The sequence below is a fragment of the Trichinella spiralis genome, assembly GCF_000181795.1.
Source record: "Trichinella spiralis strain ISS 195 chromosome Unknown Scfld2, whole genome shotgun sequence".
In the NCBI taxonomy this organism is placed as follows: domain Eukaryota; kingdom Metazoa; phylum Nematoda; class Enoplea; order Trichinellida; family Trichinellidae; genus Trichinella; species Trichinella spiralis.
Window position 1 is genome coordinate 9,123,672 of NW_003526941.1, and position 20,009 is coordinate 9,143,680.

The 20,009-nt window shown below is 34.9% G+C and overlaps 4 protein-coding genes across 4 annotated transcripts; 3 read left to right on the forward strand and 1 right to left on the reverse strand.

Annotated features, from left to right (window-relative positions):
* The first annotated feature begins 777 nt into the window (after positions 1 to 777).
* Positions 778 to 6,308, forward strand: Tsp_07043 (putative kinase domain protein). The gene is made up of 10 exons (XM_003380850.1): positions 778 to 877; positions 1,375 to 1,557; positions 1,625 to 2,133; positions 2,300 to 2,675; positions 3,489 to 3,588; positions 3,819 to 3,856; positions 4,220 to 4,797; positions 4,880 to 5,451; positions 5,501 to 6,012; positions 6,073 to 6,308. Exons 1-10 carry the CDS (start codon positions 778 to 780, stop codon positions 6,306 to 6,308), a joined length of 3,204 nt encoding a protein of 1,067 aa, XP_003380898.1.
* A 2,436-nt stretch (positions 6,309 to 8,744) lies between these two features.
* On the reverse strand, positions 8,745 to 9,236 carry Tsp_07044 (hypothetical protein). The gene is made up of 3 exons (XM_003380851.1): positions 9,159 to 9,236; positions 8,967 to 9,110; positions 8,745 to 8,873 (listed from the first exon to the last, which is right to left on the reverse strand). The coding sequence occupies exons 1-3, from the start codon at positions 9,234 to 9,236 to the stop codon at positions 8,745 to 8,747; spliced, it is 351 nt and encodes a 116-aa protein (XP_003380899.1).
* Positions 9,237 to 13,771: 4,535 nt separating this feature from the next.
* Tsp_07045 (conserved hypothetical protein) lies at positions 13,772 to 17,684 on the forward strand. The gene is made up of 6 exons (XM_003380852.1): positions 13,772 to 13,990; positions 14,081 to 14,199; positions 14,255 to 14,385; positions 14,608 to 15,533; positions 15,622 to 16,720; positions 17,086 to 17,684. Exons 1-6 carry the CDS (start codon positions 13,772 to 13,774, stop codon positions 17,682 to 17,684), a joined length of 3,093 nt encoding a protein of 1,030 aa, XP_003380900.1.
* Positions 17,685 to 19,932: 2,248 nt separating this feature from the next.
* Tsp_07046a (hypothetical protein) lies at positions 19,933 to 19,968 on the forward strand (the record flags this gene model as incomplete). The annotated part of the gene is made up of 1 exon (XM_003380853.1): positions 19,933 to 19,968. A coding segment is annotated over exon 1 (36 nt), but the record flags the coding sequence as incomplete, so codon positions are not given.
* Positions 19,969 to 20,009: the final 41 nt, after the last annotated feature.

Below are 20,009 nucleotides of genomic sequence, written 5' to 3' on the forward strand. Positions count from 1 at the left end.
CAAAAACGATGTAATGTTTTTCAAAAGGAACACTTGTATTATTTTTTGTTATGTAATTTATCACTGAAACCTGATTGCATGATTACTGTATTTTCTGTTGTAAAATGTTTAATATTGATACTGTTTTATTTGAAAGGCTTATTTAAATTACCAAATTGATCAAAGAAAGCTTGTGTACAATTTTATTTATTATGTGCTCAATAAGCTACTGATATGAGTTATTTTTTGCTTGTTTTTTCTTGAAAATTTGCGCAAGAATGCTGCTACACAGTGCACAGATTTTGGAAATGTTTTTTACAATTACAATTGATAAATTATTGCACGCATCTTAATCTTGTATCTTGGAAATGCTGAAATTAATGAATAGGACATCAAAAGTTTTGTGTTTGACAAAAGCGGATAAAAGTAACAAGTTAAATATTTAAAATATTTTGGCTTTTTGGCGCTATTATAAATATTCATATGCGTAGGTGGCACATTTTGGAGGAAAATTTTTATTTGAATAGATTGGGTTTTATGTATTAAATTTCTTTGTTTTGCATATTTGTACATGTGTAGAATTTAAATGTGTTTTATTTTTTTTATTAATTCAGTTTTGTTACATGCTATAATTGACGTCATCTTTGTTTGAAAATATATAAATTTACAGTACGGCGAATTGTTATTGAATGTAGTTTGCAGGAATCAAAACTGAAATTCATATTATTATTATAGAACTGTATTCCAACGTGGGCAAAGTATTATATTTGTTATCTGTCAAAGTCTTCATTTCTGAAGATGAATGATTCTTCCATGACGTTTATTTATCAGCTTCCTTTTCGTAGTATGGAGATTCTCGTAAATTGTTTGGATGTGGACAACGGATGGGAAGAAGTTGGTAAGAAAAATTTAAAAAAAATGTTTAAGAACTTTTATTGTTGTTGTAAAAATAGTATATCTGCTCTATTTCGGCTTTTTTTCTTTTTCAGCGGAGAAAAATTGAAAAGCGGTTACAAAATTTATACATTGAAAATTATTTAATTTTATTAGTTTAGTTTTATTTTGTCATTTTTACTTATCTTTCGTTTGAATTTTTTTACTTTAGACAGGCAGTGAAATTTATGAAAAACAAAATTTCCATATGCACATTGTGGATGCACTCAGTTGCATTTTATTTTTGCAAACTCAGTGTATATATATATATGCATAAGAAGACTGTTAAACCGTATTAATTTTTAAAAATAAAATATGCAGAAAAGTTTTTTAATGCAATCAGCCTGTCTTTTGTTGAATTATTTAGCTTTTTTTGCTGTTGTTTTCAGGTGTACGGTTTATTTTAGGTAGAATTATGCAAAACGGAAGGTAGAAATTGTATCTTTATTTTTTCCATTTCAGCTGGTATGTTGAATTTCACTTTTCAAGAGGTTTGCTTTCTGCGCCAGGCTAGAAGCAGAAATAACTCTCCATCTGCGGAGATGCTGCAAATACTCAGCGGTAGAGGTGTTAGTCTGAAAATATTGAAAGAAGCTCTGCAGCAAGTAGGAAACTTTAGAGCTTTGGAATTGCTCGACAGTTCTAGTAAGTCCATTTCTAGCAAGTAGATTTTTGTTTAATTTGTAATTTTCTTTTGTTATCTTAGTTAAAGATTCAACGAGTGAAGACAAAAGTCCCCACAAACCGTTGTTAAATCCAGTTAACGAGAATTGCAATTTGCTGTTTACTGCATATGATAATCAGCATCCAATGGAAAATAATACTATGGAAAAGAAGCCAGTCTCTGCAAATCACAGTGCAGTGATGTCCGTTCCAGGTGCACTGCGTGCTAGTTATGAGGAAATTGTGCAAGCAACGGACAACTTTTCTGCCAGTAATTTGCTTGGTCATGGTGGTTATGGGATGGTATACAAAGGTATATGGAAAAATACTGTTGTTGCTGTGAAGAAGTTGGTTTTAGACAATTGTACTGATAAACAGCAACAACCTTTGCATAATCATGCAGCTGTGCAGCAATTATTGAAAGAACTCCAAGCATTGACATTGCTTCGACACGACAACATTTTATCCTTGTACGGTTATTGTTTCGACCATATGGTACCCTACCTTGTATATCAGTACATGGCCAATGGTTCTCTTGAAGATCGGCTTCATAATAAAGTGAGTGAGTTGACGATTTTTTAAAAATATTTTTCTTTCAATTTATCATTAGCTGTGATTAAAATTTACAATGATATTTTTTCACTGTATTGCAATATTGTTTGTTTGTTTGTTGTGTTTTCGATGCATTAAATATTTTAAGCGGATAGCTTTCATTTATTTCTAGAGTGAAAATAAGCTACTGACATGGATGGAGCGACTTAAAATATTGCTTGGCACATGTAGAGGCTTGAACTTTCTGCACACGTGCAGTGATCAACCCATAATTCACGGTGATGTGAAGAGTGCGAATATTCTACTAGATCAACATTTGGAACCGAAAATTGGAGACTTTGGTCTGTGCCGTGTTGGAAAATTGCGTGACGGTGTAGACGAGCATCCTTTTATTGTATCACATATCAAGGGGACGCTTGCTTATTTGCCACCTGAATTTATTTCTAAAAAGTTAGTCTCGTCCAAGTTAGATGTGTACAGTTTTGGAACAGTATGCTTGAAAAACACCGTGCATTTTGACGCAAGTAGATCAGTGCGATGGGTTTTAGGTACTTTTTGAAGTAGCGACGGGCTTGCATCCTTACAATGCGAATCGATGCCCGAAAAATTTGGTCTGCTTTATGCGCCATGAGAGATTTGAACGTGGTTCGGTGACGCATCTGATTGACCAGAGTTTGGGCGAAAATTCCCCTGAAGCAAATGTGGGCATGAAATTTTTTGAGCAATTTGTTCAAGATGCATTCTGTTGCACTGCTGTAGAGCCGGCTAGCAGGCCATGCCTTGTCGAAATACTGAAACATCTCGAAGCTCTTCATGCTGATTTATAATTTTTATTCAGTGTCATTTTTGGAAAATATTTTCCAATGCACATGATTGGATTATTGTTGAAAAAAGTCTATGGAGCAGAGCAAGTCACTGCAGCAGACCGAGTATCATCAGTATTTATATTGTTCAGAAAAGGGGGCATGAATTGTCTCAAGGCTTTTAATTATTATACTCGAAGGATGATTAACAAAATTATTCAACAATTTCTGTGCATTTAGGTTATGTTATTATTGTGCAACAAAGTTGGATAATTTAAACTGGGAAGATTGTGACGTTACGGTTGAATTTCGTTGTTCTTTTTCATCACTATTTGTTGCCGTATATTTCTTTGAATTTGCAAACTGAAACGATTATTTCCTTGTTCTTTGCTGAATCTGGAAAATATGCTGAACTTCCAAGAGAAGTGTGAAGAGAAAAATGATCGAATACACATTCATCTGAAGGTTAGTAATGTAAAATTGCATGCAGTATTTTAGTGTAATTTTGATTTATTTTTTGATATATTAATTTGTTCTGTTTGAAACAGAAATTTGAAGGCACTGTCCTTCAGGAAACTAAAGATTTGTTTGTCAGCTATGATCAGTTGAACAATGAACATCTACGAGATGTTGTGAAAGAAGTTTTTTCCATCAAGTCGTAAGTTGACGGTTAAATCTTAATCTGAAACTCGTATTTTAATAGTTTACTATTTTGTGCTACGTCGAATAAAGTGATTATATTTATTTTAGTTTGATTACAATATTTAAAAATGTTATTATTAAAATTGAAAATTATATATTTTTTATTTAATTTTTAAATTAAGATTAATTTATCCATAGAAATGATAGTTGTTGAAAAATATTTTTGAAAAGCTTCTCTTGTTTTAGTGATTTTGTCATTTCTTACCTGATTTCAGATGATGATGGTAATTTTGTAAACTGTTATTTTTTACCTGTGTTGCTTGTAATTGATTCTGTTGTTATTTTTAGCTAATAAACCGCAGTCATTGAATTTAAAAGTTAGTGTCAAGTCGGTCGAAGATTTAGGTAATTCATTTTGTTGGTGTTCTTTTTTTTCCTCGCATATATGCTAATTTAAATTCATTTAAAACATCCTAAAGTTTGTGTCTTAAACATGAACTATTTTACTTTGTATTTTCTTGTGTTACTCTAGAATTGTTGTATTTTGCAGTATGTATTAATTATACGCAAGGTAATGAGTAATATTTATTGAAAAAAAATGACATTGAAAATGAACCTTTTTCTTAAATTCTAACGTGTGGTTGTAGATTTAGATGATTGGGAAATATTAGACTGCGATGAAGTTTTGGCAGTAGATCAGTCGTTCGGGAAAAACTGTGCTGGAGGCAGGTTGAATGTGAATTCTGCTTTTGGGGCCGCATTGATCAAGCTGTTCCAACCTAGCTCTAGCAAGAGTCGCGCATATTCGTGGTCTTTGAGCAAAACACCGTTGACGCTCGCAAAATACAACGAATACCTCGACAGTGAAGGCCGGATAATTCTTCTCAGCCAACTCAGACTGCGAATTTTCCAAGGAGGATGTGAGCCTCGGCTGCGTCGCATTGTTTGGCCGATTCTTTTGGGCGTTTTCCCGCCCGGTCTGACCAGTGCTCAAAGACATGCTTGTATGCTTCAGTTGCGTCGAGTTTATTTTCACCTGCGCCATTCGTGGTATCAGCGTTTGCCGAAAGTTCGAGCTGAGATGCGTTGGATGATGAATTCTATAAGAAAAGATGTGATTCGTACTGACAGAGAGCATCCATTTTATGCTGGTGATGAATGGAACAATGCCGGTTTGACTTCACTTTTCAACATACTCACTACGTATGCTCTTTTTCACCCTCAGGTTGGTTGGTTTGTTTCTTCCTAAAAAAAATTCTCAGTTTCTGTAAATAAGGTACGCTTAAATTTTAATGCATATTAATCAGGTGAGCTATTGTCAAGGAATGGGTGATTTGGTATCGCCACTTTTGGTAGTGTTGGGTGACGAAGCGCTCGCTTATGTTTGCTTTTGCGCAATGATGAAACGTTTAAGTCGCAATTTTGCATTCGATGGTCAAGCGATGGCGAATAAATTTCACGATCTAGCCCAACTGATCCATTACTATGATGAAAAATTTTCCGCATACTTGAAAGAGGTCCATGCCAATGATTTGCTCTTCTGCTATCGGTGGCTTTTGTTAGATTTGAAGCGGGAGTTCAAATTCGACCACTCGTTGATTGTGATGGAAGTGATCTGGGCATCGACACTGTCGCCACCGGTGCAAGAGATGGTGGAATTATTCGACCGTCAGTTGGCTATCTTTTGTCGTTTGAAAACTGTTCGCGACAAGAAAATGATCACTGGCAGCAATCGGTCGAGTTGCAGCCACGCATCCAAATGGAAGATTAATTGCCGACCTGCTCATTTGGCAACTGATTCCACTGTTCTTAGGATGCAGTTGAATTGTTGGAAAAATTCCCACACGTCCAAAACGATTGACTTTTCCCCCAAGTACAGGTACGGAAATAATATGCACGTTTTTTTTATTTCGTTGTATTTACTGTAGCCACACCTGTTCTGCTTGTGAGTTTTTTGCAACGGCTGTTTTGCAACTGCCGACAGCAGTGTTCAACTTCGGCATTAACTCAGATTTTGATTCCGTTGCTTTGGCAGATTTGCATATGCCGGTTTGTTCGCCAGCAGATTTGCAATGCAATACGAACGAACTTACTGTCGATGATGAACAATGCTGGCTCGACAGTTCTCTGTGGAAGAACGCTTGCACATCGTCTGTACAATTTGCCAAAGAAGTTTGGTCATCTGAATCCGATAACGACGAAGAGCGAGATCAACTGGATGATGTGTTTGAAGGGAATTGTTGTTGCCAGTTAACTTTGGGTAGAATTCAAGAGATGCTGTACAAGTTGGATTTTCCCAAAGAGAACTCTGAATTCCTTTCGACAAATAACGGCAGCTTGTCGTCGTCGACCTCGTCCTCGTCTGTGTTGTCATGTGCAGATGATTTTTGCATTTCTACTAGTCATCATACGAGCAACCAAGATTGTCTGAAAGAAACTGGTACAAATATGGATTTGTAATTTTTCAATATCATTATGAATTACTTTCGAATTTTTTCAGAAAATTGCGGATCAAATGATGTGAATCAAAAACTGAGCAGCGATGAGCCGTTTTTGATTTTTATCTGCATGACGTTGATTTTAAAACATCGTAATTTGATAATGCGCAAGCGTATGGACATTAATGACATAACAATGTTTTTTGACAACCAAATGAAGCATTACAACGTGAAGAAGATACTTCGATTAGCGAGGCGACGTTTTGCTGATTATTTTCAAGATGATTTCTGTAATTGACATCTGCACACACATACTGTACATATATGTATTTACAAGAAATCAGATCATGCGCCATCGCATTTTTCTCTTGGTGAGGTATATATTATTGTGTATTAATTTTGCACATTTTGTTTTCGATATAGCACTGCTGTTCATTTATCTTTTCTGAAGTGTTTAACTCTACATTGCGCTTATAATTTAACTGGAAGTCTGTTTTTTTGATTATGTTAGCAAAGCAATTTTGCAATGAATAATTTATGTCACTCATTGATTTGGACATATTTTTTTAACCATTTGTTGAGCTTGTCGGTTGATCTTCTGAACATTTTGTGCACATTTTGAATGTCGAATTGAGGAGCAGTTTTAGACTTTTTCATTTAAGTGAAGCTTATATTCGATTTATTGTCAATCTTAAATTCAACCTAGTTGTTTGGTGGTTTTTTTTCTGGAATATCGATGATATACATGCACAAGTTGAAACTGCTTCATCGGCAACTTTCAAAAACGTTTTCTCTTTATTTATTATACATTTTTACCTTTTATTTTTAGGCCATTTGTTATTTCTTTTTTTAACAGCATGATGTGATTGATACGCTGTATTTCTGAAAAGCTTCTCGAAAAGAAAAATATATTTTGAAAAACGATAGGTTTTTTTGGATATTTTAGCGCGTAATTAAAATGGTTAAGATTACAGAAAAAAGCGCATGTAGTGTAGTACATTGAAAACATGAAGATTAATAAGTATTTGCATTAATTATATGCAATTTGAAAGCAGTATCAGATTGTTGATGTGCGTAAATGCCATATTACGTTGGAAAGATTTGCACATTGCTTCGATTTTTCTGCTTCCACTTTTACATTTGTATTTTAATGCATAAAAAGAAAAGAGAAATTTTACAAGTTGTAATTGCTTTAAAGTTTGATCAGATAGCGTTTCGAAATTTGAAATTTGATTCCATTTTTGTTACATATCCTGACATGAGATGTAATAGCTGCTAAATAATTATCTTTTTATGAAATAAATTTAGCAGAAAAAGTGCACATTGCATGACTTCTTGATTGTTGTTGTAATTATTGCATAACATTTTAGTTCACTATCGTGCTTTTTCAAATTTTCAAACAAAATTGACGATAAAAGTAGTATAACGAAAAGTAGTAGAATTGCAAATCTGAGGATGGATACATCTTAAAAGAGTGGAACAGCTAATTTTTCTTCAAGAGCACATATTTGAATTATAAGACATTGTTACAGCTTTGAAATTGCTAAATGTTGATTCATGTTTCATTATTTATCTTCTTTTTTTTAAACGCATGTTTGCTTGTAGGCAGAACTGGATTTAACTATCACTATGCATGGTATGGGCGTACAATTCAAATGAATTGTATTTTTTGGTTTTTCGTCGTGAATTAACAATCACTGTCTGAAAATTGTTTCAAGCTGAAGCCCAAGGCTGCAATTTGTTGCCAAATTGTTTCAGGCTTGAAGCTACTGGACAAATTCTCGCATGAACTTGATTTTTTTGTTTGACAGCAAAGAAAACGGAAACTGGAAAGCGAGAAGAAGAGAATAAATATTCCATTTGCAAAGGTCGTGAATGAAGTGTCATTCTGCTGCCATGTTGTACCATTGGTGGAAATCTTATGAGTTGCTTCATTCACGAAGAGTTCAGCTTGCTTTCTGCTTATGCACGACGGATGTTCATGAGCCCAACACTTACTTTGTCGTCCAGAAACTTATAACCAGGTAATTTTCAAATTTTTCAGTTGTAAATTTTTTTTCCATTCATATGCTAAAAACAACCACATGTTTGCTAAAATGGCTTGTTGCTTATTGCTGTTTTGAGTTTTAGATTGTTTTGCAGGTGAACTCTCGGTATCCAATCGAACATATTCTAGTGTAAAAGTTGAAAATGAATTCTTATTAATTTGTAATAATAATTGAAATTTTGTTACCCTTGTACATTGAAATTTAGTGTTGTTCAGTATGTTCGAAGCTTAATGTTTAGTATGAAAATCAATTTTTGTAAAATGATTGTTTCTACCTTATTAAATAATATCCTTTGAGCCGGTATTAGCTATCGTGTGAAAGTGTAGGCAAACATCAGCGAATGATAGGAATTGTTGTTATTGATTTATTTTCTCTCATAGCAAAATTAGCTTGTTCAGTCAGGTAAAATGATTGAGCCTCTGTGTTATATAATATGGAGAGTTTGATTCTAGTTCTTTGTTTATGAATGAATTTACTGCTGTTAGCCAGTTTGCAGCTAAGCGTTGGAGTTTGAAACGTCATTTCCTGGCTTAATGTATTGCAGTGTTAAAAATTAAACCGCCGTTGATTGTATTTCTTTGTTTGCATTTTTTAGTTCAATGAAACCCTTGTTTGTCAACGAAAATCTGTGTCTGTTGAAGACCACAAAATCGACCGAGAAATTTCACTGGTGGCAACACTGGACTTTATTTGAAGCTATTTTTCAAAGCATCCTTTGCACGTAAGTGGTTGCTATTGTAATGTTTTTGAAGAAGTTTGAGTGGTACAGTGTAAGTTGTTTCAGTACTACTGGAAAAAGCTTCGCAATGCCTTACCTAAATTTAGCATATTATTATTGTGTTGTTGAGTTTTACTTTGTGTATAAGTTTGAGATAAAAAATATTTTTATCGTTGAATAACACAGAAACCCATTTTACGTCGAATGCCCATTTCAAGCTATTGCCTAGAATTAGCAATGAATCAACCAACCCTGCCAGTTGTAGTTTAATGTTGTATATTGAACTATTTAAATGCATTTTGAGCATACCTGTTTTCAGTTGTATTAGTATGTGCTAAAATTTCAAAGCTATTTATTATTGAATGTATGAAAATTAACCGACAAGGGGCAATGATGGATACAAATGTAATGATATTCCACTAAATTTTGCGAGAACGAGTTCGGTGTATCTATCTATCATTAGATTTTGAAATGCTATAGCACAACTTAATGCTACTTTTTTTATTAAGTTGAAAAATAAGAAACTATCAAGTTTTGAAATTTAAGTTTTCATGTGAATGTGTTAGTTAGTTTTTGTTATGTACTTTCACTGTTGAAATGCATCTTCTTCTTGGACCATTGAAAATAAATACATCATGGATGGATGATGATAGTATTCACTTTTATGCTGTGAATTTATTCTGGCAATTACAAGTAGTAGACTGTAGTTGAGCAGATGTAATTTTTTGATTCACATTTTTCAAATGCCTTTCTGATGACTATGTAATTAATGAAATTTGTGGCAAAATGTTTGTGGTTCAACAAATCAGAAGAGAACGTTTGATTAATGTATAACCGGAAGTGACATTTGAATTTGAAGTTGGTGCGTTGGGAAAAAAGTGCAATGCAACTTTTGCAAGCTGAAAGCTATTTTTCAAGTTTTGTTTACGAAAAAATCACATTTGAAATGAATAAATAAAATAGCAGCAGCCTGTTTGAAGAAGTTTGCATGACGAAGCTGAAAAAAGCAAATGTTGCATGTTTTCTCAGAGGTGTTTCTTTTTTCCCATTGCGTATGCTGCCGGAAAGCATTGTTGCTGCTATGAGATCTCGTCTATTTGGAAGGGATTTATTTGATTTGTTCGTTTCTGGCTTGAGAAATTAATTAAATATAATATTTGATTGTAATAAATTCGTCCGAAATGCATTTGGGGGAATTTTTCTCCAGCAAGATGGAAGAAGGGGAAATTTTGATGCTTTTATTGATTGATGAATTAATTGTTGAGTTGAGGAAGAAGAGAAGCTACGCGTTTGCATGGACAAGAAGATTGCAAATTGGATAACTGACTAGCAGTAGTAAAACAAGGAAAATACGTACGTTGATAGCGATGATGAGGAAGAAAGAGCAAGGAGAGAGTAGGAAATGCAAGAAGTAAAAGTGAAAAATAATATCAGCGATGAATAATTTTTATCAGGCATTTTCCCCTATTATTAGCGGTACTTTTGGCAGATATTCAGAAAATGGAGGTCATTCGACAAACACGATTGGCTATTGTTTCATTCAATAAGTATCTGGCACTGTAGATGCGCTTTGCTTGAAAAAGAAGCCGCAGAAAATTTATTGTAATTTTTTTTTAACTCAGTCGATAAGTTAGTAAACTTTGTTTGAATGTTGTTGTATATATATATATATATATATATATATATATTGATGACCACGATGTACCACGTTTAAATATTTTTATTGAATTTTTTAAAAATAAATTCCAATGATCAATTGGAGAGAAAAGAGAATAGAAGGAGGAGGAGCGCCGAGACGGTGGCGGCAATTGGTTGGATAAATCAGCTAACGCCGAGAGAGAGAGCTAACAAGGTCGACCTAGCTACAAAAAGATAAAGCAGGTCCACGAGCACGAGTGTCGACCTAGAGTTTAGCAGGAGAAAACCTCTGTCTCTGTCATTGGCTGTTTGCAAATGATGAAGGCAAATATTTTTCAAGCGACACGTTTTTTTGCCTATTGTTTTTCTGCATTACATTTCAGCAATCAATTTCTGGTGTGCTAGAAGTGCAACTTTCAGCTTTTACATATTTATTAATTGCGCTGCTTTTTTTTGCTTTCAAAACAGAGAACGATCGATCAGTGGGGGAAGAGTTAGCTGTGCAACTACTGTATCAGCTGAAAGGACTACTGTTTTTCTGCTTCTTCACTGCTGTATCATGTGTGGAGGTTTTGTTTTCCGCAATGGTAAGCCGTCGTGTTAAAGTTGTAATCGGCCAATCATGCATGCATGCATGCCTGTGAATGACGTCAAATGCAGAAAGGTGGGAAACACGTTTCTGTGCTTAGCTGCTAGCTTGTTTGAAGCGTTGACGCACGCGCCTTGGCTATCATCAGTACTATCAGTTATTAATAATTGTGCAATTATTCGCCGTTCTATTGTTTATCTATGCTAATCATAAATGAAATTTATCCGATCATTGGAATCATTTGCTTTTTCTTCATTTACTAAACACTTCTTCTACTACTTATCATTCTTATCGATAGTAACATTAGTATAGCATGTATAACAGAATTTAATTAAACAGAAAATAACATAAACATCATACTTGATTAACTATATGGGCACAGCGAGCCTAATGCAAATATTTGGAGTGGTAATTCTTCTTTGTTGCAATATCTTGTTTGATTTTTTTTCTTGTTTTAATTTCAATAATGATGGAAGTTAGTTATATGTAGGAAACGTCAATTTAATTATGATAGCTTTAGCACTTTAGCAGTTTATTATTAATATTTGTCTTAGCATTAAACGTCGTCTGTTCACAGTGACGTATAGTCAGATGTTTTTCTTAAAAATCAGACAGTCGATTTTGTTATAAAATGACGCCTTTTCATCAATATGCGCGTAGATTAGAACCTATATTGACAGCTAGCAAGCCGTCAAGCTTCAACGTCATACAGCTGTTTGTCATTTCTTTCTTATAAAGCTCAGACAAGCGTGCATGTTTTTAAAAGGCATTTCATGTCACTTTTGATATGACTGTTTAATACTAAAAAAGGATTGTGCTTTCTAAATTTGTGCAATATTTTGTTTTCTCTGTCTTTCTTCTTCTTCTTATTATTATTATATTATAATTTTTATCACTGTTTTCCACGCTGTAAAAGAACGTTGTACGGTTTGGTCAGTTGTGTCCACCATGCGCTTTGTCCATGCTGAATCATGCAAATTTCGACTTACCATCGTTGCTCAGTAGGTGTTCTTTTTTATTTCTAATGGAGTGAATCTACGTTGTGATGCAATTCAGTTGGGGGAATGATTTCAGTTAGTGGTGCTGTTTTTAAAAAAAATTGCAGGAGTTTTAAAAGCTTGAGCAGTTAATCCGAGAATAATAATAGTAATAGTAATAGAAGTTTATATTGTTGTTGTTGTTGTTGTTTTTGAATTATTTATTGAACTCGAAGTCAATTTTATACTTTTGAACCTAGTTTACATTGTTGATTAAAATGATATGCAAATCAGATTTTTGAGTTGAAAATTTGAATAATTTATAATCGAAGTATTTAACGAAGATTGAATAGCAATGTTGAACGGGGTTCAGTGTATTATTGTTGCTCTCAAATCACGGTATTCTTTTTCTTAATTGGAATGGTGATGAAAAAAATTGCTCATCAACTGTTGAACGAACAAGGATAAAACTATCACAAATTGTTACTTTGAAGGGCATATTTGAATTTTAAATTTATTTTCATTTATCAAACTGTGATGCTTTTTGTTTTCACGTGTTTGCTTTGAAATGCTATTATTTACATGTCTGTTATGATACAATCCTGTAAAAATGTTTGACACTTTAAACACGAACGCCGATCGTCTCGTTTGTTTAGAAAAACGCCTCCGTTATATGCTTACGCAAAATAAAGCATGCATTTTTGCTTTCTTTTCTTTCACATTTATCATTGGAATCATAGCACTGGTTATATTTGCATGCCTTTTGCTGTTGCGCATGTTCAGATGATTCAACGAAAAGTTATTCTGCAACAATTTTTCACCTCTAATTAGTCAATAAGTTATTTTTAATAATTTATATACTATAATATCGGGACGATGAATTGAGAATGCGTATCAAACAAACGTATTTGCTTTTAATGCTATTACTTTTTTTTCCTTGATTCACTGAAATTATTATTTGTCTGATTTTTTCGCTGATGACGCACGCACAGTCATCGGAGGGGAAAATAAATTTAAACATGGTATGCTTTATTGGAAGTGAAAATCAATAAATGATACTTTCTATATAATAAAGTGAAATTTTTATTGATTTCTTTCCATCGTCTGTTGTAAATGTGAAGCAACAAATTGATGAATATTGCGCTACTTGGTTAATTACTACTGTTCAAATTTTGCATGTACGGCATTTCGAGGTGACGTTATTGTGATGTTGTGATTTTCAAATAAAACAGCACAAAAATAGCATCATCTTTTCCCAAATGTTAACACACAAAGGCATCACAAGAACAAAGCACGCCTACTACTGATTGAAATATTCTGTTACTTACTTCACTGGTGTTTCTTCAGATACTTTATGATGGAACGAAAAAAATAGTATTCATTTATTGCATTTAATGTTTTGCACATTTATTTGTGTGGGATATTCATGCATGTTGTATTGTTAATTAATAATTGTTTAGTATGTTGAAAGATGACACTAATGTCGTTCAAAAACTGATATCATTTAAAGTTATCTAGAGAACTTTCATCATTTGTTTATACTACCTGTCAGTTTGTATCGAATACAGTTTATTTATCTGTTCTGTAAAGCTGAGAATTAATTGTAAAGTTGTCAGCAGATTTGATTAGATTAGGTTTTGTTTAAGCATAAATTTTAAAGTGTCCTTTAAAGTGGGTTATTATATTTGACTTTTAAACTGAAGAGCAAGCTCAGTTTAATAGTTTCAGTATCATTAGTGTTAGTTCATTGTTTTTTCAAAGTTATCTGTTAAATTAAAGTTATCTGCTGTCATGTATAGCACACTGCATAGTTGCTTGATCATGTTAACGGGTTTTCATACAACGTGGGATGCATTTGCAGATGTCAACAAGTGCCCGTGTTTCAGCTATTCGAGACTGATTCACCGCCATCCTGTATTGTTCGTGTTGATAACATGCATGATCAGCTGCGTACTTGCCGTTTTACCGCTTGTCATGGCACCACTGCCCGACTTTTCCGATCCTACCATAGTAAGTGTTTCGTTTATTGTCTTCTGCATTCAGCCGAAAGTTTTACAGTTGCATTCATTGGTGTGTTGGAAATTTTTTACTGAATTTTAGGGATTTGCTACCCGCGGAACTCCGATTAGCAGGCGATTGGACACTTGGGAAAAATTGAGGCAGGAAGTTGAAAATGCGGGAATTTTTTCACGTTTTCCAGATAGCTTAGACGTGAAAGAGTAAAAGTATTTATTCCACGGTTGATTTGATTTAATTTTTATGCCAATTTAACAGACGGATAACACTGAAGAAAAGACACAGCTCCAGTGATTCAGTTGTTGTGCAAAGAAGAAAACGACCAAAGCAGGATAAATTTAATCAAAATGGTGACATGAACATCACTATGTTTTGCAGTTATTCACCTTGTAAGTTTAGTTGGTTTTTTTGGTTTTCAGCATTTATTTCATCTAATCCATACATCATATATCATTTGATTATAAAATAGCCAAAAGTTGTTTCGTCATTTAAAATAGTTATAGTTACCCATAAGTGTTTAACAGTTTAGCATTAAAAAACGCCACCAAAATGATAGAGGATTTGTACATTCGTAATTATTTGCATTTATCAGCAGTGGTGCATTTTTTTAGCCTCTATGAATAGTATGGTTGTTTTCCACGTGGAGAATCCATTTTCTTACAAGTCATTGTCTACTTTGTGCAAATTTGAGCATCGATTGTACGATACTCCGCTGAGGCACGGCTTGCATTTAAGCTCTGCCGGAGAGCGCAGCAGTGGTGGTCCGCTGTGCCAACCTTGGCATTTGGCCAGTATCGCAGCACAGCTCGTATACAAGGAAAATTGTGCCGATCTAGAGCCTGCTGATCAGCCTGTTTTGGTAGAACTGATTGAAAAATGTATTCCATACAGACGTGTTATTGCGCGCTGTTTAAAATCTTCTGCAAGAGGTTCCGAGAAAACGTGCGAATCCATTCCGGAGAATTGCAAGCGTTTCGAATTGCACATGCTCTACAATGTGCTTGTACCAAAGGATTTGTTTCCAAGTGCACAGTCGAATGGAACAGCAACTTTGAAAATGAAAAATGACAGTCTGTCGAATTTGATCGACGAATCAGTGGTATTTAATGCGAATCAGTCGTTCGAGACGCTCATGATATTGTCAGTGTCACGACGGGCTTTGCAATTTCACGACGATCCTATTGGCTTGTACAATAGCATTTTATTCGAAGTTGAATCTCTAAGCAACGAGGCTACAATGGTGGCCATACGGCTGGGAATCGAAGAGGCCATGTTTAAAATGTCTCTGTTCCGTGATCTCATTTACAACGTACTCGCCGTTATTATCATCTTGCTCATAATTTTCTGCTTTACCAGATCTGTCATGTACACTGCAGCCTGCTTTTTGTGTATTATCATGTCACTCGGTGTTGCAAACTTTTTATATACAATTGTTTTTAACGTTCGTTTTTTTCCTTTTATCAATCTGCTCACTTTGATCATGGTGATCGGCATCGGAGCCGACGACGCGTTCATACTGCATCAAGCTTGGAAAATGGTATGCTAATAATAATAATAATAATAATAATGACTAGCCGTGACAAATGTAATTGTTTGCTCAAATGAATTTGTTTGTTGATTTGTAGGCTGAAAAAGAAGACGGTGAAAATAGTTCTGAAGATGTGATAAGAAACACGCTCTCGCATGCTTCTACTGCAATGTTTGTGACAAGTGCTACCACTGCTGCGGCGTTTTTTTCAAATTTGCTTAGTCCAATTGTGGTCCTTCGTTGCTTCGGCCTGTTTGCCGGCATAGCGATTCTCTGCAATTATATGTTCACAATTTTGTGGCTTCCAGCAGTGATAGTTTTGCTCAGAAGGTACAACTGCAAACGAGATTCTGGTTGCAAGCTGAATATAGCCAGTCGACTGTTTACCGTGAATACAATGCGTGAACACGGTAACAAGCTCGCGTCGCCGAGCAGGTTGCTCGTGAAGTTCATATCCGAATTCGACACGATGCTCATGTTGATCGTCGGTGGCGTTGGTCTGGCGGCTGCGCTTGCTTTTTTCGTCGGCCCGAGCTTGCAGCTTCCGCATATTGATCATTTTCAATTTTTCAAAATGTCACATCCCACCGAACGTTGGCCATTTGAGCAGAAAAAGCGTTTTGCATTTACCGAAAAAGCAGCCGATCTGCCGATGATTATGTCCGTTGTCTGGGGCTTGCGTGAAGAAAGTTCACCGAAGCAGTTCGAACCGACCGACTATGGGCAGTTGGAAATTTTACCATTCACGTTGGGAAATAATGTGTCCGTCAAATGGATGATGCAGTTCTGTTCTCGCATTGCCGCGCAACCGTTTACGAATGCCTTGAGACTGTCGTCTACCGCATCTTGCTTTTTGCCCAGCTTCATTTCTTCACTCCAAGAGGAAAACTGCGGTAGCGATAGGTGCTGTGGAGATTATGTGGACAGTTTCAACGCTAGTCAATTCGAAAGATGCCTCAGGAAAACAATGATCGAATATAGACCATTTTTGGAGCAACCCGATTCAGGTTTGCTTATGGGTCCACTGTTCGACCGTCGCACTAATCGACTGGCCGTGGTTATTGTTACTTACATTTCTACGTACAATTTTTCGTACGCGTTCAATGAAATGCGACAATTTTATGATGAGATTGGTTCTTGGATGGAGAAAGAACTCGAAACTGCTCCCGAAGAATTGAAAGGTGCTTGGTTTGTCAGTGAGAACTTGAAAATCTTCGATCTACAGTTAGCCCTCACCACTATCTCCAAGTATGTCATATACCAAGTTTATTACATTATTATTTATAATATAATATCAAAAATATTTTTATTTAAACTTTTTTCATTAATTAGCTTATTTTAATTTTTAATATTTATTTTGAAATGGTTTTGTTATTGGTTCTTAACATGCCCATCTGTCTGTGTCTACTGGTGGTTTGGTTGGTGAAATTGTGATTGTTCAGCTCTTCCACCACTAATATATATTCTTTAAGATATACAAAAAATATATATGTACATATATGTATTTAATTTTTTTAAATATGCATTAGGGTGTCACTACCAATTGCCATTGCTATCACAGTTGTGGTATTGTTGCTGACAACTCGCAACGTGTTGGTGATCACTATGGCAATGATGACAATTGTTGCCGTTATACTGACGCTTAGTGTTTGTTTGGTGCTTTTGGAATGGCAATTGAATGTGATAGAGTCGACAACTTTGACACTAGCTACCGGGCTTTCGTTTGATTACACGCTTCACTATGCTGCCACGTATTTGTTGGTCCGGCGAACCGGAAGCCGGAAACCAGTGGAAGAGATTTTTTGCAAAGTTGGAAGTCCCGTGTTCATGTCGATGCTGACCACCGCTGTCGGTGGCTTGTGCATGACATTTTCTTCCGTATACGCGTATTATCAGGTGGGCGTGTTCATGTTGTTGTTGGCGTCGATCAGTTGGGGATACGCCACTTTTCTCTTTTTGCCAATGTGTTCAATTGTTTGCCGGCTTTCGACCAAACTGCCCAGTATCCACTGGCCGTGGAATCGCCGCAGTCACACCCAAGCGTCAACATTGCCACCAGCCGCAGTGCCGTCTGAAGCGCCATCTCCGTTGCCTGAACTGCCGCCTTCTTTCGCTTTCACCGGCAAAGCAGTCGCTGACAATAATATAATCAGCTGTTGATAGTGAGTAGTAAAATCCATTTTTTTTCTCTTCGAGCGAGATTTTTGTTCAGCTTGCTTGCTTGTTTGCTTGCTTGCTTGCTCATTGTATTGCTTTAACGAGATGAAGAAAACATTGATACGGGGAATTTCAGTTGCCAAAGGTTATAATAATTATTGTTGCTCTGTGCAAAAATGGATCACTAATTTGTGGTTTCACAATAGTGCACCCTTTTCACGTGAACAACTGTGAAAGCATCTTTGTATTTTAATAGTAATAATAATAATAATAATAATAATAATCAGTTTCACTTTTTCTCTTTTACCCATCTGTCGTGTTTGAAAGTCTTTTTTTGTCTTTTCTTTTTCTTTTTGACGATCATTTATGTAGTTGATCAATGCTTGCTTCATTGGTATAGAAAAGTACTTTGTTTTATTTTTTGATCAACGACGCCATTTGGCAAATCCATCCATCCGTCCCTAAATCCAGTGCATAATTGTTTCGTCGAACAGTAGTCGATTTTGAAATGATTCATTTGAAATCGACAATTTATTTATTCGAATTAAATATTGTTGAAGCTTTAAACCGAAACCAAAGTAAAAGTGTATTGTTATCAAGCATGTCTGTGTGTGTGGGTGTGTCAAAATGTACTTTTTTTATTCATCTACACGTCATTCTGTTCTTGGAACAGATCATTCATCGTGCAAACGCTGAGGAAAATCATTAAAATCAGCATTATTTATCCTGACAAGCACCTGTAAAGATAGTCCGTGTAATTGTTGTATTATTTTATTTTGTAACAATGATGCATTCATACAATACTGATAACAGTGTTCGTTAAAGCGCTATTACGCATTCGTTTATGATTTAACTCGGCGTGCTTTATATATGCATATATAATATAATAAAAACGAACCAACCGACAACTCATCACTGATAACTACAAAAAAAACAAGCCATGATAAGGTATGTATGGATTTTGACACTGCTCATAAAGAATACGGTCAACATTTATTAGGAAATTCAAATTTTGAAACTATTCTTCATTTGACGCTGTTCCATTCCAATAAGTGGCCTATTTTGATAAAGCACTTTTCCATTGTCGAAATGAAAAAAATGTTCGACTGAATTCTGCCAATCTTCGAAATTTAAGCAAACACTAGATAGTCAAAATTGGACATTCAAGTAAGTATACACGTGATGCCGTTGAAAACGCCGAAAGCACCAAACGGAAAAGTAATGCATTCAACAATTGACGTAACATTTATTTTCAACCTTCAACATGCCATCCAAAGAACGTGCACATAAGAATGCAATGTATGCCTGTGAATAATTTTATTCCAAAGAATATTTGATTTTTCATCACGATGACTTTTTAGCAATCATCATTCGACTACAAGTTTGAACAGACTTGAAAAATCTAGAAATAAATATATATATGAAGTGCAAATTGAAATCACCTACCTACTACTTACTACTACTACCTATAAGCATGATTCATTATTATTTTACCATATTCAATGATATATTATGATGATTTTGAAATATAGATGAATTCTCCAGACGGAATTGTAAGAATAGAATAATTGCTACAAATTTATCATATAGGAAAAATTTCCTAATACAGTATGATTTGCTAACTTGCTTATTTTTTTATTGTATCGTCGTTATCGCAACAGTTGTGAGATTCGAATGCAAATTTTTATACGACTACTATTTGTTTGCTTTTCTGTAATAATGGAAAAAAGTAGCAAAAGCAAAACGACCAACTAACTATATGGGAAAAGTTTTCAGTAAGTTGATTTTTTCAGTTGTTTTACAGTTGATTAGAAATATAGCATGAATAGGTATTGAATCGGTAATTTACTAAGAAGACTGAATAATAAATTGTGTTTGTGTAATTTTTCAAAAGTATTTACACAATGTAAGTTAACGAGCAATTTGTAAATAATAATTACTATAAGATGTTGAATGGCCACCAAAGCAGTCTACACATATATATAACAAATGAAATACATAAATGTATGATATTATACATTGACTAGGTGTTTGAAATAAGCTTTGCTATAAGTTCTACTCAATTCAGTTCAGTTCAGTTCAGTTCAGTTCAGTTCAGTTCAGTTCAGTTCAGTTCAGTTCAGTTCAGTTCAGTTGTAGTGCATTTAAGTTAGATCTAATAACACTACGTGAGCGTTGTTTTTCAATTATGCAAATCAAGTTTCATTTCAACGCCTGTGTTCTCATCAGTAACAGAAAGCTTTGTGTTTGCATGGCTGACGTGACAAGCTGTAGCGCTGAGATCCCGGTCTCATAGTGAACACTTAGGTGACATTGAAGTAATTGTAG